Here is a 17,463-nt window from a genome sequence, read left to right as displayed (position 1 = left end):
ACCCCTAAAAGAAGAAAAAAATGAACATCGTTTCTACAGACAACCTCCGTATTGGCGGGGCCGTTGCGCTTATAGGCCTTCAGCATAGTAGGCCACACGTGGTTTCATGTTGAAATTCAACCAGGGAACATTCCAATAAAACCAGGGACGGGCATTATGCGGTCCGCAGACAGTTTGCGGTCTTAAATGATAATATGACCGGCGGTCACAGCTTTCCGCAATTCTCCACTAGAGTTGCTTACTACGTCAAATTATAGTGACTGCAGGTTATTCTTTCCTGTACACAACTTTGATCGACCATGGATGTCTCATTCAAGAGTTATTGAAGTAGGCCTACATCACGTTAATAAATTCATTGAATAGCCTACTGCTCAGGTCTTTATGCTTCAAACTTAAATATACAACTAATGCGATTAATCCCTGTATAGGTGGATAAATACGCGTTTAATGTATCGATTCAGGAATTAGGCCCGCCCCTGAATAGAACTATCGAATGTAAACGACTCGAATGTTTACATTCGATAATATAACTGTCATACTCATGAACACCTGTATGATTGCTCATGCTATAGAAGTTCGGAAATTTTTTGCCTTCGGCTACAATTGTAATAATCATTCACCACAAAATTGCATCCAAACGTAAAGGTACGGCACTCTTTATTGAAAAAAAACATAAATATATTTAGTTTCCCGAAAATGGATATAAAATAAATTGAAGCAACCAAGACGTTATCCGTCCCGCAGATCACGAGCCGCCTCAAGTGCACTTAGGCTGTTCAAAATACGCGTCATTGGTAAACAAAAATCGAAATTATCGTGCTGGTCAGATGCGTGCAAGTACATTTCAACATGGCAGGCAGCATATCGCTACGTGATTTCCATATTTAAGTCGACAGAAAAGAATGACTTCGTACGACATGATGCACCGGTCGCGTTCACAGTGCTCACGAAGTTTCAACATAGCAGGGTAACAAAAAAAGGAACTTGCACTTTAGCAGATCGATAAATACAATTATTGCATCGTAATCAATACACTAACAGACTGCACGGACGGACGCTTCACGTGGCGCACATTCAGAAGTCGACGCAATCTTTGCACAGAGAAACCTGGCCGGGTATAAAATCCCTGCACGGGCAAAGCTGCTTCATTTCCGTATACCGTCCGGCGCAACTGAACAGCTTGTTCTCCGACTGTAAAAAACATCTGACGCGCGGAAACAAGAGTTAAGTTGATCGAAGTCGTTTAATGAAAAACGATCTCACTTGTCATTCAAGAAAGCCGGATAGTCGATTTCCGGCGCCGGTTTCGTGTCCGGAAACTCGGAACACGCGACGTCCAAGGAGGCGAACGTGGACTTCTTGTTCAGCGCCGGGAAAAACGCGGGTTCGCAAATCAAGCCGGCCGCGTGGCACGTCTCGATGCACGTACCTTTTTGGTCGGTTATCTTGGTCTGAACGGGAGAAAGATTCGTCACCAGAGAATTTTGCGAACAAAAAAACATGTCTTCCAGAGCGCTACAGGGCACAGACGGCCGAAAATACGCGCAAAAGCTGCTAAAAAGAAGAATGAAAGAACGCCACCTTTGTTAACCCAGTGCTTCGCGACCGCCTAATGATCGCGCAACGCTCAAAGGTGGTCTACTCAAGAAGCAGGGTGATTTCCGAATAAGTAAAGAGTCTAGCTAGGCCTATTTTTTAATAAAAACAGTGGGTTGGTTGGGTAGCAGTGGGAGTAGACTAAAATCACAACCATTTAAGTTGTGCAAGTAGAAGTGATTCGTTACTGAACCACGTTTGATAACGGAAATCATAATTCGCCCGCACTACAAATCACGGCGGATGAAGACTAAACATAGTACATTTGAGGGCGGAATCGTGTTTACGCGCTGTATATCCGCTAAAAGCCGCCCTTGACGACTTCTGTCAGGAATCGCTACTGGCGGCCCGACGCGCAGTTGCCAATCCCACCGAACGGACTTGAAATAACTAACCAACGGAGAGGTACGGCAACACCCGTCGTCACGCTGGCTTGCTCAAGAGGAAATTACTGCTCAGCAATCTGAACGCAACGTGACTGTCAATCCCGCAGCTGACGACCCGAGCGCTCGAATTAAATAAAGTTGATCTTATTTGAAAGCTAGCTACTGTCGCGCTGATTTTGAACATATACATTAAAATTTCATCGAGGCAACGGAACCACCCCGAAATAGCCTTCGAAGTCTTAAAATCAGCATTGTTCTAAACAATCGCAGCGACGCAGTGCAATGACCATACCAATGGCCCTTGCGTGGTTCGAGGTGTATTTCGAAGGAGTTCCATTGCCACGATAAGATTTTAATGTATATTTTCGGAATCATTGCGACAGCAGCTTTCAAATAAGATCAACTTTATTTAATTCGAGCGCTCTGGTCTTCAGCTATGGAATTAGCAATTATGTTGCGTTGAGATTGCTGAGCAGTAATTCCCTCTGAGCAAACAAGCGTGATGACGGGTGTTGCGTATCTCGTATCCCTATCTATACTTGAATACGGCAAACTTCAACTTTTCAGTGACGTCATAGGGTCAGTTGTGATTCTATGTAGGTATTGCTAATTCAATTCAAGCTGGTCAGTAACGGATTACTTATACTTTTTCGAAGTATACTCAAGTAGGTTTTGCTTAGTCCTATTGGTTATGGCAGTGGTTCTTAACCTTGCCCCCAGCGCCCCCCAGGGGGCGCTGGCGATTTTGAAGGGGGGCGGAAACGCTCAGGGGGCGATATGGGGGGCGCTGGACTCAGGGGGGCGGTATGGGGGGCGCTGGAGAAAAATGGCTTCGCAGTAGATGATGTGGTGATAGGACATATCCTTAATGAGTATTCACAGCAAATTAACACCGAAAACTTCGTTACATATTGCCTTCAAAATACATATAGGTTTAGTTGTCCATGGGCGCCTAACTAACTGACACCAAATGTTCCTGTCTTGGCAATCTGAACCCCAGAAGACGAATTCCATCTGGCAGGGAAAAATTTTATGTCAGTGAAGAAATACCAATCTGAAATCGTGTGCGTCTTTTAGTTTAGTGCGATTGGGCGACAGGGATATTCCTGTTGGGCGATATCCCCGTTGAGCGATTCTATATTTTTTGATATTGCAGACAGGGTGTCACGAAATAACATCATGCAACGAAGTCATACCAACGGGTTCGCCCGCCCGAATATGTCTAATTATTAGTAACAGGCCCTACAGTTTCCAAGAAACCTCACAATGTTTGCTTTAAGTTTTGTTAAATCTGCGCACACTCGACAACTCACTGCGCTGACCCCTGGACAACAGTGCGTAACGACTAAAAAAAGGTAATAACTTCGGAGTTGTTGTGCGCAACTTGGATTTTCTGTGCGCAGAGACCGTGTCAGCACTGCGCAGGTGCGCAGCTTAGAGGGAACATTGCACCGCACTCAGCTCTACCGGTCAATGTGTTTACGTGAGCAGAGAGAGTGATAAAAATTAATCTCAATTTACATGCAATTCTCGATGATATTGACCAATTCAATCATTAATTAGCGAGAATAGCTGCCTCAGTAAAGGGAAACCTAATGTAGATACCTAATAGGCTATCAGCAAATAGAGGACAGCCTAATCGGGGCCTGGGAGTGAAGTCCCCCGGAAGCTTGGTTTATCACCCGATGGGGGCCCAGGACCAACGTTTTTTGTTTGGTTGGGGGGGGGGGCTGACGAAGTCCTCTTACGGCCCTGGTAACGAATAATTGTACCGGCGGACACGCCCGAATATGTTTAATTATTAATTAAGTGCCCTTTATTTTCCTATACTACAGCTCACTCAGTGCTACTGGTAAATCTGATTACGTGGGCTGAGAGGATAAAAAGTTTATAGCGACTTATATATGTAATTACCACCTATTCATTGATGCATTATAAAAAAAATTGGTACCTAGGGCGACCAGGCCACACAAACTTTGCTGACCATCGAAATCGCGATATGGGGTTCGTGGGGGCGAAGCCCTCAGAAGTTCGGTTTATCACGCTATGGGTGCACAAGGCATTCGTTTTTAGGGGGTTGACGAGGTGCCCTCCCTCTTATTCATTGTCTTTATTACATTCCTTACATTATGAAGTTGGGGGGCGCTGGAGCACGGTTATTTTTGAAAGGGGGCGCTGGAGGAAAAAAGGTTAAGAACCACTGGGTTATGGCGTTGTTCGGTCCCGTTCGGTGTATTATATTGCCAGAAAGGTTGGCCGTAAAGCCTATTAAATTTCACGGCCACGTACGTTCTGCCGTAATATACTTCCTTTTCGCGGTCAGACCTCGACGAATATGACCGGATTCTAACGGTCAGAGCGGGAAACTTTCCAAACGCATCGTATTGATTGAGCGTGTCGAAAAGAACTCGAATTACGCAAAATTTAGCACGACTGCAAAATACAATGCAATAGACGAGAAACTGCGACCACGACTCCATATACTCTACTAATTCTTACCCCCTATTGAATTTTCGTCTATAAATCGAGCTCGTATGAAGCTGTTGTAAAGACTGCGAATGCGCACACGTACGCAACGTACCTGTAGCGCAGAAAGCGGCGGCCACGACGAATTGGCGCTGCCCGAACAGAAGTCCTGCTTCTCCAAGAAAATGCTGAGCCTCTCCAGCATACCGGCGCTGGTGTACTCATAAGGCAAGTAAGGCTTCACCTAAACATGACAGACAAGGTCGCATACGTCTGGACATCAAGACGAAGAGCAGAGACTGACTTCGTCTTTCGCCTGTAAGATATCGCGGACAATCGCTTTCACGCCGTCCAAGTCGTTTGTGTGTATCATCCGCACGTGAGGCGCCCCTTTAAAATAACGTCACGGGCATTTCAAAGTCAAAACAGAACCCAATAATAACATCGTAGCCTTACCTATATACATCTCCGCGTAGGGGTGCTGCGAAGTTAGCTTCCTCAACGTAGGCTTTCCCTGCGCGAGTATAATTTGCTCGTGAGAACGAATCTATAATACGTGACGCGGGCTAATCCCGACAACGTGCGTATTAGCTGGACCGCGTTTCTCCGCTAACCTAATGTACTTTGTCGTATACAAGTCATGAATTTTTCAATACGCCAACGCGCCAGTGAAACTAGAACGACAACATATTATCAAATATAAACGAAACCGCGGAATGTTATGATACTATACAGGTATACACTGTATCAGTCCGTATGCGAGTCCGAATTAGGCCTCTCTTACAATAAGACGGGAGTATCCACTCAGTTTCAAAAGGAAAATTCTCGGAAATAGCACACAGACAATAATAGATGATAAACATACCGCAGAAGCCGCAAACTATCGACAGATCAGCCGAACGGAAGACACGAAACGAATCAGCTATTAATAACAGGATTCGACTTATTGCCAACGAAAGGGTGTGAGGCCTTTTCATTGCCAAGTGCGAAGCATATGAGGATGCGTACTTTACAGAGTTGCTCGCTACGCGTACTTCACCTTGAAAAACTGCGTGTTCAGGCTGTCTTTGGGAACGTCGAAGACGGGGTTTAGAAACACCGCGCCGTTCGCTATGGCTTCCAACGGCGCTGGCCCCTCGTAAGGAAATCCCAACCCCACAAAAATCTGAACGATAAGCGCGCGTCCGTGAATGCTATGCGGACAGGAAGCCGATTGTTATTGCACAGAAGCTAAACGACTTCATACCTGCGAAGTCAGATATTCTACGCATAAAACGCTGACGATTCCAAAGGCACGAAGCTAACATATGCGGCTACACCAGTGAATCGGCACTTGGCAGCCCTAATCCTAAATAAAACCTACCCTAACTATAACCTAACCGGAATATATTATTACATACATTTCAAGTGGCGTCCATCACTATAAATATATATATTATAAATTATAAATATAACAATATTGATGCACATAGATGCCGACTTCTATATTTCTACGAGGTGGAGGATTCTTGCGAATTCATAATCTTTCGATATCGGTGACGTCATCATCGCATTAGAACGTACTTTACCACATGCTGCTGAGCGTTATCACTCAAATTACTCATGTGACGTGCTAATACCGGTCAGTGGTCATTATTATCAAGCCATACAGTCGAGTTATTAAATGGAATCCTAAGACGGTAGCCTACGATCATTCATTCCGACGGCGATCAATTTCTTGGAATACAGAAAGTTCTCGTTCAAATGCATCGGATAAAATCGGAATTTAGGTCACTGAGTGTGTTGTGTTGGATCAATGTAATTCACGCACAATGCGCTGTGTGAGTAACGAAATATACTGCCCATGTACGCAATGGCACTGTGACCAACTCTGGAATATGATGTTTCACCAAGTAGACAAGAATGATGATTACTAACACGAAAGCGCGCAGCCAATCAGTAATTGTCTCTTACGGTCAACACAATTGGTTTTTGACTTCGCGTTCAGTAGCTCCCATCGCGGCAATTGTTTGCAGATTAAAACAGCGATTTTGGCGGCATTGCTGCATGTCCCGATTTACGTTCGCAAAGCATTTTTGGAGTATATCGATGTCACGATGAATCGCTTTCATAACAGTAATAGTTACTAGTTATTACATTTGTAAGGAGAAATTCACCGAGTGCCGAAATAGCTGGTATTATGGTAACCAGATATGCAAAGACGGAACTCAATTATAGTCACGCAAATCTTCGTAACATATTAAAATCAGGCGCGACTGTAACCCGGACACACCAGGAAGTTGAAGAATGATTTCAAATTTCTCATTACGAGCCTGGACGATACCAATCTTAACGACCGTCCGTACCTAAACTAGGTTGCTTGCGAACATCCGGACATTTGAAAATGCGACACTTGAGCATGTGACTATATATCACAAAAACCTACACCAACTCCGAAATTAACTCTTACCAAAACTCTAACCACAAATTCAACCCACGTTCCGCAGTGACCCTTATCTCCACGTTTAGGACTTGACGATTTACCGTCATCAAAATAACGCTACGTCGCGCGGAATAAAAAGCACACACTACTCGTTTCCGTACCTTGGCGCGACGCAGCAACTTGTGCAGTTCCAGCCCGGGCAGCACGCCGTGATTGTGAACGTAGCTCGGCACGTGCTCGAGAGCTTTGCTTTCGTCTACCGTGGAGTGAACCTCGACGACCTCGTGTATGGCGTCGATATATTGCCTTTGTTCCTGTAATACGTCAAAGACGAGAGTTGGAGAAAGATGCGTTGGTCTCTAATGGAATACATACATTTAAAACTTGCTAATTTACTCAACAACAAACGTAAGTCATTCACATATTCGCGAACCAAGGACAGTGCGTTATCAAAAGAGCTCGATGGACCAAAAAAAACAACGCAAACATTCGTCTCCCATACCTCTGGTCCAACAGTAGCCTACTTACCAGCTATGTGTATACATGTGGTGACCATTACATCCGCTAAAAATTACGTATCATTCGACATTTTTGAACAGGAAGTATATCATCACAACCAAGGAACATTGACGCACTTACAACAGAAAGGCCTTGTTACCCGTTACAGTCAAATATGCCTTGTCAGTCATGCCCCGCCGTTAGCATTAAGTCTACATAAAATACACAACAGCTAAGTACATAAAACAGTCAAGTATATACAGCATACCGTTAAGAATGAAAGAGCTTTCATTTCTATACCCCCCTCCAAACAAAACGGAAAACATGTCAAATACATTAAAAATACATCTCCAACATGCATTGCAACGTATATGGCGAGCAAAATTTAACCTGATAACTAGGCCTGTGCAGTTTTGAGATAGCAAAAAGGCGTTGATCGGCAAACAAACCTTCCAAAAGTCGTCCCGTTTCCCGTACACCAAAGCAATGTCTTCTTTCGGGATGTCAGTAGCATCTGTGTCGTTTCTATGCTCCTCCACCACGAAACCGAGGAAGGTATTGTCAGGCGAATGAGCTGCGAGTTACGCAAACGTAAGACGCATGCTTTTCTAGGCTGACTTAACAGTGTTTCAGAAACGAATACGAATCAGTTAGATCATCAATCCAAGTGTACTACAATATCATCGACCTTCGCATATATGCATCTGACAAAAATGTAAGGGAGTTGCGGTTGCGAAACTTGGGATTTTTCAACTCAACACACGATTGGTTGCAAGCGTGCCTCCAGCATCTGTTAGTAGAGCCGATTACACGGCGACTATCACGCTGTGCGAAACGCCGCAATACAATACATGAATCCGTATATCCAACACTTGGTCGGTATTTCGTGTCACCCTACCTTCAGGGCGATTGAAGACACTAGCAACACGCCCGCTTTATGACAGTGAAAATTTCCGCGCCATACTTATCGTTATCATATCAGATGGCGTGGGAGGTTATGACTGTTGATGAGAGAATTCTCACATAGGAGATTCGTACTATACACAGAGCAATAACTATGAATTGGAGGTAAAAAATTACAGTTGATCGCAGTTTCGCGCCCCCTAGTTTGAGAACCACTGGTCTATGGGCATTAGCGTCATACTGCCATCCGAACTATAACAGGATATGGAAGCGCTGGGTGTGCATTTCAGGATGCTGGATGTTTGCACGCGTAGGCCATCCACTCCACAGAATAAGGTTGCTTTAGTATTTACATTAGCAAATTTTATGTTTGTATTGTCGTTGCTGATTCGGCTGCTGCCTTCAAAACTTAAAGAGGTCTCGACTCAAATCTGTCAAAACTTCGCATCTCTCAGACAGACGCTAAAACCACAATTCTGAAACGACCAAGGCGTGTGACTGGCTTTGAATTGAAGGGTTAACGCAATGGGAATCTAGTGGCTAACAACGGTGCGTTTACCAAGGGAATAGGAAAGTCGACTCACGGAACATTGTGTTGAATTGCTTTGGGTTCAAATTCCATTTGCCCCACGTAGTTTTGTGTTTCTTCCGAGCAGCGTAAGACGGATGATTGAATTCGGGTTCGGTGCCAAAGCTATCGATAACGCGAAGGCTGCACCTGCCCGCGCAACAATGGAAAATGATCATCATGAAATATCGAAGCGAAATGGCAAAAACTGCGAGGTTAGCAAAAGAGCAGATATCGGACGATCGTTGGGTTGTGTCAATGTAATCGATTACGATTACCTCCAAAATCTGCGATTATGATTACAGCAATATCTAACAGTAACCGATTACGATTACAATTAAGCTTTATGGAAAAGGTGAGCACGATTACTGGAATCAATGATTACATACACATATTTTGCTTTCTTGAAACTCAGCCTAACACCTATTCAAAGACCATAACCATTATAACGATAGGGATGAGAGCACATCGTAAATGAACAGATTTTCGAAATTTGTGACGTCATTATGTAATACAGATTATCTATAGGACAACTTCATTAACAATGTGTTCCAGTTACCACCCATGTTAATAGAATATATCAACATGTCCAACGGCTCACAATTACTGGCGGAGAGTAGCCTATCAATGGGCATCAGATTCTTTAATCAACACGCCAACTGATGTATTCAAATTCTCAAAGTTGAAATTTTATAATATGCCAGAAATATATAATAAAGTCTTGGAAATATCTCCGGAACACGCCTGTCCTATTAAGCCCATCTATCGCCGTTCAATTGTCAGTCTGTCATCATCTCACGCATTGATTGGCACTTCAACATTCATTGATGGCTCTGAATTAAGAATACTTGAAACCCAATCGATCATTCTATCGATCAAGTTTTATGATTGCTGTACAAGGGTATATCGTAACAGGGCATATTAAATGGAAATCATGAAATATATTCGTCATCGAAAATGTTCGAAATGCTTCCTCAGCTGTGCTGAGAAGATCGGAATATTGAGGGGAATTGTAGGTCAAAGTGATGCGGCGTAATGTTGCTGTGAGAAATAGTCCAAAGGAAGGAATGCAATCTCGCGAGTATGAACTTGGCAACAAATTTTGTTCAAAGTGAATCCTGCGTTTGATATAACATTTAGTTGCTGATATTGCCACGTTAAGATAAGCGCACTGGCCATCAAATGCCAAAATGAAGACACTTGATTAGCAATAGCATATATATATACAGTATACGCAACAAAACAAAATATCGACCTGCGATGTATGAGTTGCGTAAGCTATTTACCTAGTGACACAGATTGATATCTGTATCCATCTATACCAGTAGAAAGCCCATTGTACAGTCGCAATTGCTGTCACTTGTCATCATCATACATTCCATTTTGATTCCGAAATTTCAATTACGTCACCAACAAATTCCAGCGCAATCAACCGTTGACACCACAAAAATACCGTATTTTGAATACCGCTCAACCGGCAAACCGCACCCAACCAATTTACAGGCCTAAACAGCGCACAAGAACACAACAGACTCGCCGTAGTAATGCTCACAAAACGGAAGAGTTCGTTTCACGCACAGTACCTTTACGATGCGTAACCACTGGTAACATTTTCCGTTCACATTAGCGCCACATCAAAGCTCAAACAACCCTCCGCCAATTCAGAATAACGGAAAAGCGCGTACACTGTACGTACAGAATTTACGACGACCCTTATTTGAACTGTCTGGCCGTTAAAAACGCAAACACTAGTCACGTACTCCAATAAATGAAACTTTTTTCCGGCAACTTTTCTCAACATTTTCAACCCGGTGATATCGCTGTATACGATGTCAAACGGGGTGGACTTCAGCGGGCAGTTGCTGCTGGCGGACTGCAGGAACGGCGAGTAAATTCTGAGAAACAAAAAGCGGTCAAGTCATCAGCATCGCGACTCCAACGGATGTAATGCCGTAAATTTCTAATCAATTACAAGTAGAATCGGCGATTCCAGAGATAGGTCAAAAGTTCTTTTAGTAGAAGTATAAATCAAAGGCATGAAAAGTACTCAAGTACTGCAAGTAGTTTACAAGCAAACCTACACAGAATTACATCTTCCCTTATTGCGCGACTGAAAAGCTTAAACTCTAGCCCTAGTTTTGCCGAAAAACACGACAATCCTCAGAAGCATAAGTAGACGAACACTACTAGAGTGCTCACGAAGTAGAAGTGCTTCGTTACTGACCACGTCTGCCAACAAATACACATTTACATGGCAATGCGGCTAAAAGAGATCGAACAAAAAGCGACCAACTCTCGGACTTCCGCCGCCGACTTCGCGATGGTCACGTGATGTCCGAGAATGTAGATCGCGGAGATGATGTCGCTCCATTGCACTAATTCGCCGAGCGGCCCGCCTTTGAAGGCGTTCTCCGCAATTTTCCAACCGACATCGTCCGACAACAAGCCCATCAGGATCAAAACCTGCAAAGAGCAAGTTCCGCGGTTTGCTACGTTGCAGACAGCAACGGCGACTAGCTGTTCGTATTAGCTGAATATGGTATTTTTATGACAAGAGAGTAGCTTTCTAGTACTTCCAAGTCCACTATATCGTTAGGAATTGGTGATGGCGAGACTATCAATGAACTTTAGCATCAAACTACACAAAACAATCACGAACACCAGGCAGCGAATCGCGCAGCTTATCAAACAGATGCTGTCAATCTATGACCGTGAGCGGTCAGCGTAATTAATAATCATGCATGTTTTAGGCGATTTTAGCGTTATTTCTGGCCCGCCTCTTACCACATTAGCGTTAAGCTGAAACGTGCCCAGAGATCGCTTAATTAGAAAACCATTGCGCGCGCCACACACCATACAAACTAGCGGTTCTTCGCGGGTTTTGCAAGACACCAAGACACGTTTGTATTTTGAGGACCTTTTCTAAACTAATCACTCTCGACTGTAGCACGTTTACAAGTGTGAGAGGTTTATCAGAGCTCAGCATCGCCTGTGTCACTGTGCTATACCTCCTCTTAGAAATAAGCTCAGTGAACAGAAAAACGAGTTAGGACATCAGCGCCGGGAATAGCAACTAAACTATGAGAAAGCATCAAAGAGTATAGAGACCGGGCATGATTATTATTATCATTGCGCTGAGGTTCATTACATGTCATCATGTCTTATGCATCACGTCGTACCTTTTGTGTCTTGACCACATTAATAGTGGAAGCGCAGCTTGTTATGATCATTAGCAAAGTAAGGACCAACAATTGAAAACTGATCTCGTGTACTTCTGAACATGATGGGTTACTTGAAGAGAATTTGTGCTCATTAACAACAGCGAGTCACATGAGCACGTAATGGCAACACTGACATACTTTTTTGTATACCTCTCACAGAATTGCACGACCATTTCAATTTCCTGCAATCAATACCACAAAACTGTATACCGTAACCAACACGAATATCGAGAAATACCATCACAGTTTTACGACGATTGCGTTCACCCTGAGAGCTCTCAATGGGCGGCTCTATCACGTTACCAAGTCAGCAAATGTGATGTTTATTCTTGAAGAAAAATTGCAACCAAGTTAGCAAAAGCCACCGAACTCTGTAACAATGTCAATCAGAACTACAAAACCGGGATTGATAAGACATCAAGAATTAAGACACTTCATTATACATTTTAATGTTGTATTCATTATGAATTACCATTATCCCACCTTTCGTTTACGCCTTTTCGCCAAGCCAAACTTATTCGAAAGCGAGTTGGCCGCTTCAACCCATCCGCTATGCATACGCTCGATCCTAGACTTGACCCACTTGAAATAGATCCCGTCACCCATCATGGTATACAATGGCGAGAAATCCAGTTGAAATCCAGAAACCTGGGTGAAGTAATTGATCTGATATCAAAGTCTGCGACCAGTTTAGTTAAGCTTAGAAATTGCCCTGCATTTCCTTCTAGGTATTATAAGATTATAAGAAGTGTTGTTGACTAAATTGAAACACAAGGTTGAGCATTGAGCTAGGTGAGTATACTTAAGAACAATGTTCATTTCACCAAGTCTCAGCAAACATATATCTGTAAACTTTGGACATATAAATCATTCAGTAGTGTTGAAACAGTTGCTTCAAGACCGTTCGTTCAGTGACTACTTTGTTAACAGTAATTTGAATATCAAAACTGCTTTCCACGCTATGTTCCTCACTTCGAAAAAGGTAGATTGTCAGTTGACAAGACCAAATCATATCAAAATTCATGAAAGCATTGATGCTCAATACTCACTATTTGGCAGAATGCAGACAGACCAGCTGACTCAAAAAAACACTACGGCTCCACCCTAACAGTACATTTGCATATTGTGAGTGCTTACATGCACTATTGCTTCAAGTCGAAAGGGATCTCCAGGTTTGTGATTGAGTTGCTAGTCATTTATTTCTTGCTTCGAACAACCTGATTCGATATTCAAAAGACCCGATTACTAATCAGTGATGATTAGCCTACGTCATCGCTGTGGAATCATAGTAGCTTAGACTCCACTGCACACACTTTGAGAGAATTAAATTTGTGTAAAGTAATAATTTTTATCCATCATATTTTGTCCACTGTTAACTTGGAAACAATGTGACAAACATAACCATAGCCAAGATATGCCCGACACAAAATGAAAATTTCACAAAAAATTTGAATGGATATCAAACTTTGAAAAAGGGACGTAAGCTACTTCATTTCCACAGCGATGAATAAACGGATTGCTCATCCGTAATAGTTTCTCTTTGGAGCAGCTTCCACTACCTTTTCAACATTCAGGTTACATAGTATCAAAGAAAAGTCAACACGTGAATCATAATTCTAACATCAGTTAAAATGTAAAAAGCTCAATCACAAAATGAGCAACATCCGTACAATATATCCTTATCAAGCCAAGAAAAACATTAAACTTATACCCACCGAATCATAGAGCTCTGCTTTCGCTTTAGCCCGCCAAGGAAACGGAGGACACCAATACTCCTGCTCGCTCAAATAGATGAGAATGGAGCAGTTACCGCCGTCCACCCCCCATTCCGCATAACACGGGTCCGACTTCCACATTTCCCTCATCCATGTTATCTTCGTTTCGCAGTATGGCCAATCTTCAAAGCTCGGATACGGGCAAACATCTTGTTTATCATTCACTAGATCTGTAAATCAGCAGTACTTAACACACATGGAATTTTTGCTGATGAAGTCTAGTCAAGTCAAATATTGAACCTTCAAACCAAGTGCTAACATTAGAAAGGCCTAGGCCACAAGAAATGCATTCGTCAAGTGGACCTACCAGAAGCGCTAATTATGGCATCGGAATTTGATTTTCGCATCTTTCCCTCCTCATTAGTATCATTACTGCTCCTGACGACTTGACGTTCCAACGTTTCGATTCTGTTGCCTAAATTTTCTACTCGACGGCTCAGATCGTCGATCAACACAGCCAGGGCTTTTTTCATGTCTAAATAACATATCAATAAGACCAATGTAAGGAACATCATTATAGTTTTTAAGCTTGCCATCATAGTAGGGTTATAACAGCAAGTCTTTCATAAAATTGAGTTTTTTCATATAATAAAGATAACATAATCAAACTTCAACAACAACAATAAATAATGAGTATGTTACAAATAATATTTGATTCATACCAGTAGTTGCTAAAATTTCAAAGCTGTTGGATATTGATATGCATGCATATAACAATGTTAAAAGTATTGTAGATACGAGCTGATTACATCTTGAATATACTTCTCCGGCAAAAACATACAGAGCTAGACGCAGATGTCATGCGAGTCATGAATCCTGTCCAAAAACAGCTGTTAGTAGTCTATAGTAACATTCCTAGGCTACCGAGACGTTCTAAAATTGCGTAATTTAATCCTAATCTACGACAAATTATAAGATTCAACACTAATTATCCAATATATTCCAAAAACCCACAATGAATATCAAATCAAAACACGGCAAAGATATCTACCCACTCTTCTAGGCAGTGTCAGTGAAAAACATTAATCATACACTGGAATTCCACTTGGGTATGAACATAAATGACTCGAGTCAAATAGCGACATTGGACTCTCCAATTTATACATCTACTGATTACATCATATTATCTCATTGCAAAATTGAATAAACTCAGGTGGAAAGCTCATTACTAGGATCACACCCACCAATCAAAATGCCCAGTGCTGGACACCACAAGTTAATTCTAGTCTAACTTAGAAGAAAATAATTATCAGAGGCAATGCTCTCACCATATCCAGTGTCAGGAAACGCAGCTGGACCGTCATCCACGTTCCCATGCGCTTCCGCTAAATCCCGTACATATAGCTTGCTGAGACGAACTATTTCCTCTTGACTTTCTTTCAGTTGTTGTTCCGTTTTCACTGTTAATGAACGGGTATATTGTAACTTATGCTATTTCGAAATGGAATCTAGGTTGATTTAGGACAGCGTTTTTCACCAATAGTCAATAGACCATAAACCATCAATGGACCACAGAGCTATTAGGGAAATTCCTTCTAGTTTCTGGAACTTTATGTCTGTTTGTTTCATTCTATTACTCCAGCAAACAACACTTATTGTCAATATTAGCTGAATAGCAAGACCAAACATCAGTGAAGTTAGTAAATCCAATACAAAATGCCAAGGATTTTTTGCTATCGCTCAATCAGAAGATGACAAGAGAACGGACTTCGGCCGGTATATGACAATCATTCGTTAACAGTAGGGCCTACGAGGACGCAAATTGAGTTGTAGAATATGATAAAAGCAACAAATCGTTACTGAAATAATCTATGTTCATACTACATTGGAAGTTCATTTACATCACAAATCCAAGATTTATTCTGTATTTCAGCCAGCACATTTTAGAGATGATTCCCTGATTCAAGAAATCATTTGTAATCTGTGTCAGAATGGGTTGTTTAACATAAAAACAACTGTCGTAGTGTTTCTGCATACAATACAATCGAAGGCAGCACAGAAATATAGCATTCCTGTTGACTGATGATCCTAATGTCAAACTTCTACATGCACATGATTGCTGATTGCCCGGAGTGGAATTGGTGGCAACGTCACGCAGGATTTTCTGTTTAATTCCTTAATTATTCTATATAGAAAAGCTCTCATCACGCAGGATTTATTTCAAAAAATGGACAGAGATTCCATATAGGCTGATTGCTATAAGGCTAACGCCTATAGGCCTACCTCTGGAAACATTTTTCATGCAACGGATCAAATCTGAATCAATCTATTATGGTAACCAGTAGCTGATTATTAAACCTGACATTATCTATGGTATCAAAACTGCGGTGGACAACTAATGTAACAACGCGGGTCGCGTGGAAAGTAGCGTATTCGAAAACTATCACTCTCCCTCGTTCCTTCAAATCCATTAGCAGATACAAGTCTCCTTACTCTGACTCTAACATTACAGTCACATGCGCTGCGGCATAAATTTCATCATAATCATTTCCTTACCGTGTTTGCTAGTGTAAGACAATGACAGCCCGTAATATACAAGCAGAAGCCCGAATACAAACACTGCTACTTTCTTGGGAAATATTCTGAAGCGATTTCCTAGTTTACAGGCCCGTTGACCCATACCACGAATCGCCTGTGGACACGCGTAGGTAGAGATAATGGGGCAGAAATTCCGAAGTTACACAGCAGACTGACTTCATGAATAAAATCAACGAATCATTCTTAGTTGGTCCAGAGGTCTAATCCACAGCGCCGCCGCACAGGACGCAGTATTGCTGACTGAGTGAAGTCAGGCGCAAAATTTCTGGAATTATAATGGCTAGTTGACTATGTATCACACTAACGTCTGTGTCATCAACATTTCAGTATCAGTAACAGTTTTTTTCATGCTAATCAATCAGTTTTATTTATATTTAAATTTTTTTTTATCATTTTGAAACACCACAAAAACTGCGATACAATGAAAAGATAGGAAGGTGCCGAAGCGACTTTGAGTAGTCTTTGAAATCAGACACCTACCTTGGCCTAGGCCAGTGGTTCTCAACCGGTGTGCCGCGGCACACTAGTGTGCCAATTGGACTGCTCAGGTGTGCCGCGAGCAAATTATGTCAAAGTATAACAAAAATCCCAATTTTGAGTGGGTCATTGTTGGTTTTGTATTGAGTTTACCCGATCAAGACACGCGGTGCACCAACCGATGCATTGAACAGATATAAGGATGCCAAAGCGACCATAGTTACGGTATCTCAATCTAGTATTTTAATTTGGCATCCCCATGAGGTCATGGATTGGGTCTTTCTCTGGGCTTTTTATTGCAGTAAAGACGCTCTGAGCACAGCAACGTATAGGGGCGGAGAATCTAAAAATCTGCAACGCTTTGTAACTTGCTACTGCACTGTCATGAATCAAATTGGGGCCTCCACCGTCAATGATGGGTGTGATATGCTAGTTTGCCCACATGTAGCATTTAGGACGGTGATAACTAAACTCGGGTAATTGGACCGTGATATTGAGGTGTGGCCGAAGTGTTCACCTTTTACTTGTCTCCCATCAGAACCGTAGGCAGAACAGGGACATGACGCAGGTTGATGACCTTTTTATGTTTCAATTTGTAGTCGTATTCTTGCCA

General features: G+C 42.3%; 1 protein-coding gene across 1 annotated transcript; it reads right to left on the bottom strand.

The window, feature by feature from the left end:
* Nucleotides 1-640: 640 nt before the first annotated feature.
* LOC145454346 (alpha-1,6-mannosylglycoprotein 6-beta-N-acetylglucosaminyltransferase A-like) lies at nt 641-16,615 on the bottom strand. The gene is made up of 16 exons (XM_080332345.1): nt 16,332-16,615; nt 15,104-15,235; nt 14,143-14,310; nt 13,776-14,005; nt 12,544-12,708; nt 11,133-11,302; nt 10,600-10,734; nt 8,856-8,989; nt 7,818-7,942; nt 7,032-7,184; nt 5,488-5,613; nt 4,905-4,962; nt 4,753-4,838; nt 4,564-4,692; nt 1,264-1,451; nt 641-1,204 (listed from the first exon to the last, which is right to left on the bottom strand). Exons 1-16 carry the CDS (start codon nt 16,453-16,455, stop codon nt 1,075-1,077), a joined length of 2,253 nt encoding a protein of 750 aa, XP_080188471.1. The 5' UTR covers nt 16,456-16,615; the 3' UTR covers nt 641-1,074.
* Nucleotides 16,616-17,463: the final 848 nt, after the last annotated feature.

Source organism: Botryllus schlosseri, chromosome 13 (genome assembly GCF_051294905.1).
Source record: "Botryllus schlosseri isolate E-star chromosome 13, Bs_hap1, whole genome shotgun sequence".
Classification (NCBI taxonomy): Eukaryota; Metazoa; Chordata; class Ascidiacea; order Stolidobranchia; family Styelidae; genus Botryllus; species Botryllus schlosseri.
The sequence above is the reverse complement of the archived record's forward strand: the minus strand, read 5'-3'. Positions and strand labels throughout refer to the sequence as shown.

Bases quoted from the DNA above. Each gene is read 5' to 3' on its own strand.
- LOC145454346 (XM_080332345.1), bottom strand. From the start codon at position 16,455: ATGGGTCAACGGGCCTGTAAACTAGGAAATCGCTTCAGAATATTTCCC. The intron at 4,839-4,904 runs GTAAGGCTACGA...GTTATTTTAAAG, and splicing joins CTACGCGGAGATGTATATAG to GGGCGCCTCACGTGCGGATG. The intron at 1,205-1,263 runs GTGAGATCGTTT...TCCGCGCGTCAG, and splicing joins CCGGCTTTCTTGAATGACAA to ATGTTTTTTACAGTCGGAGA.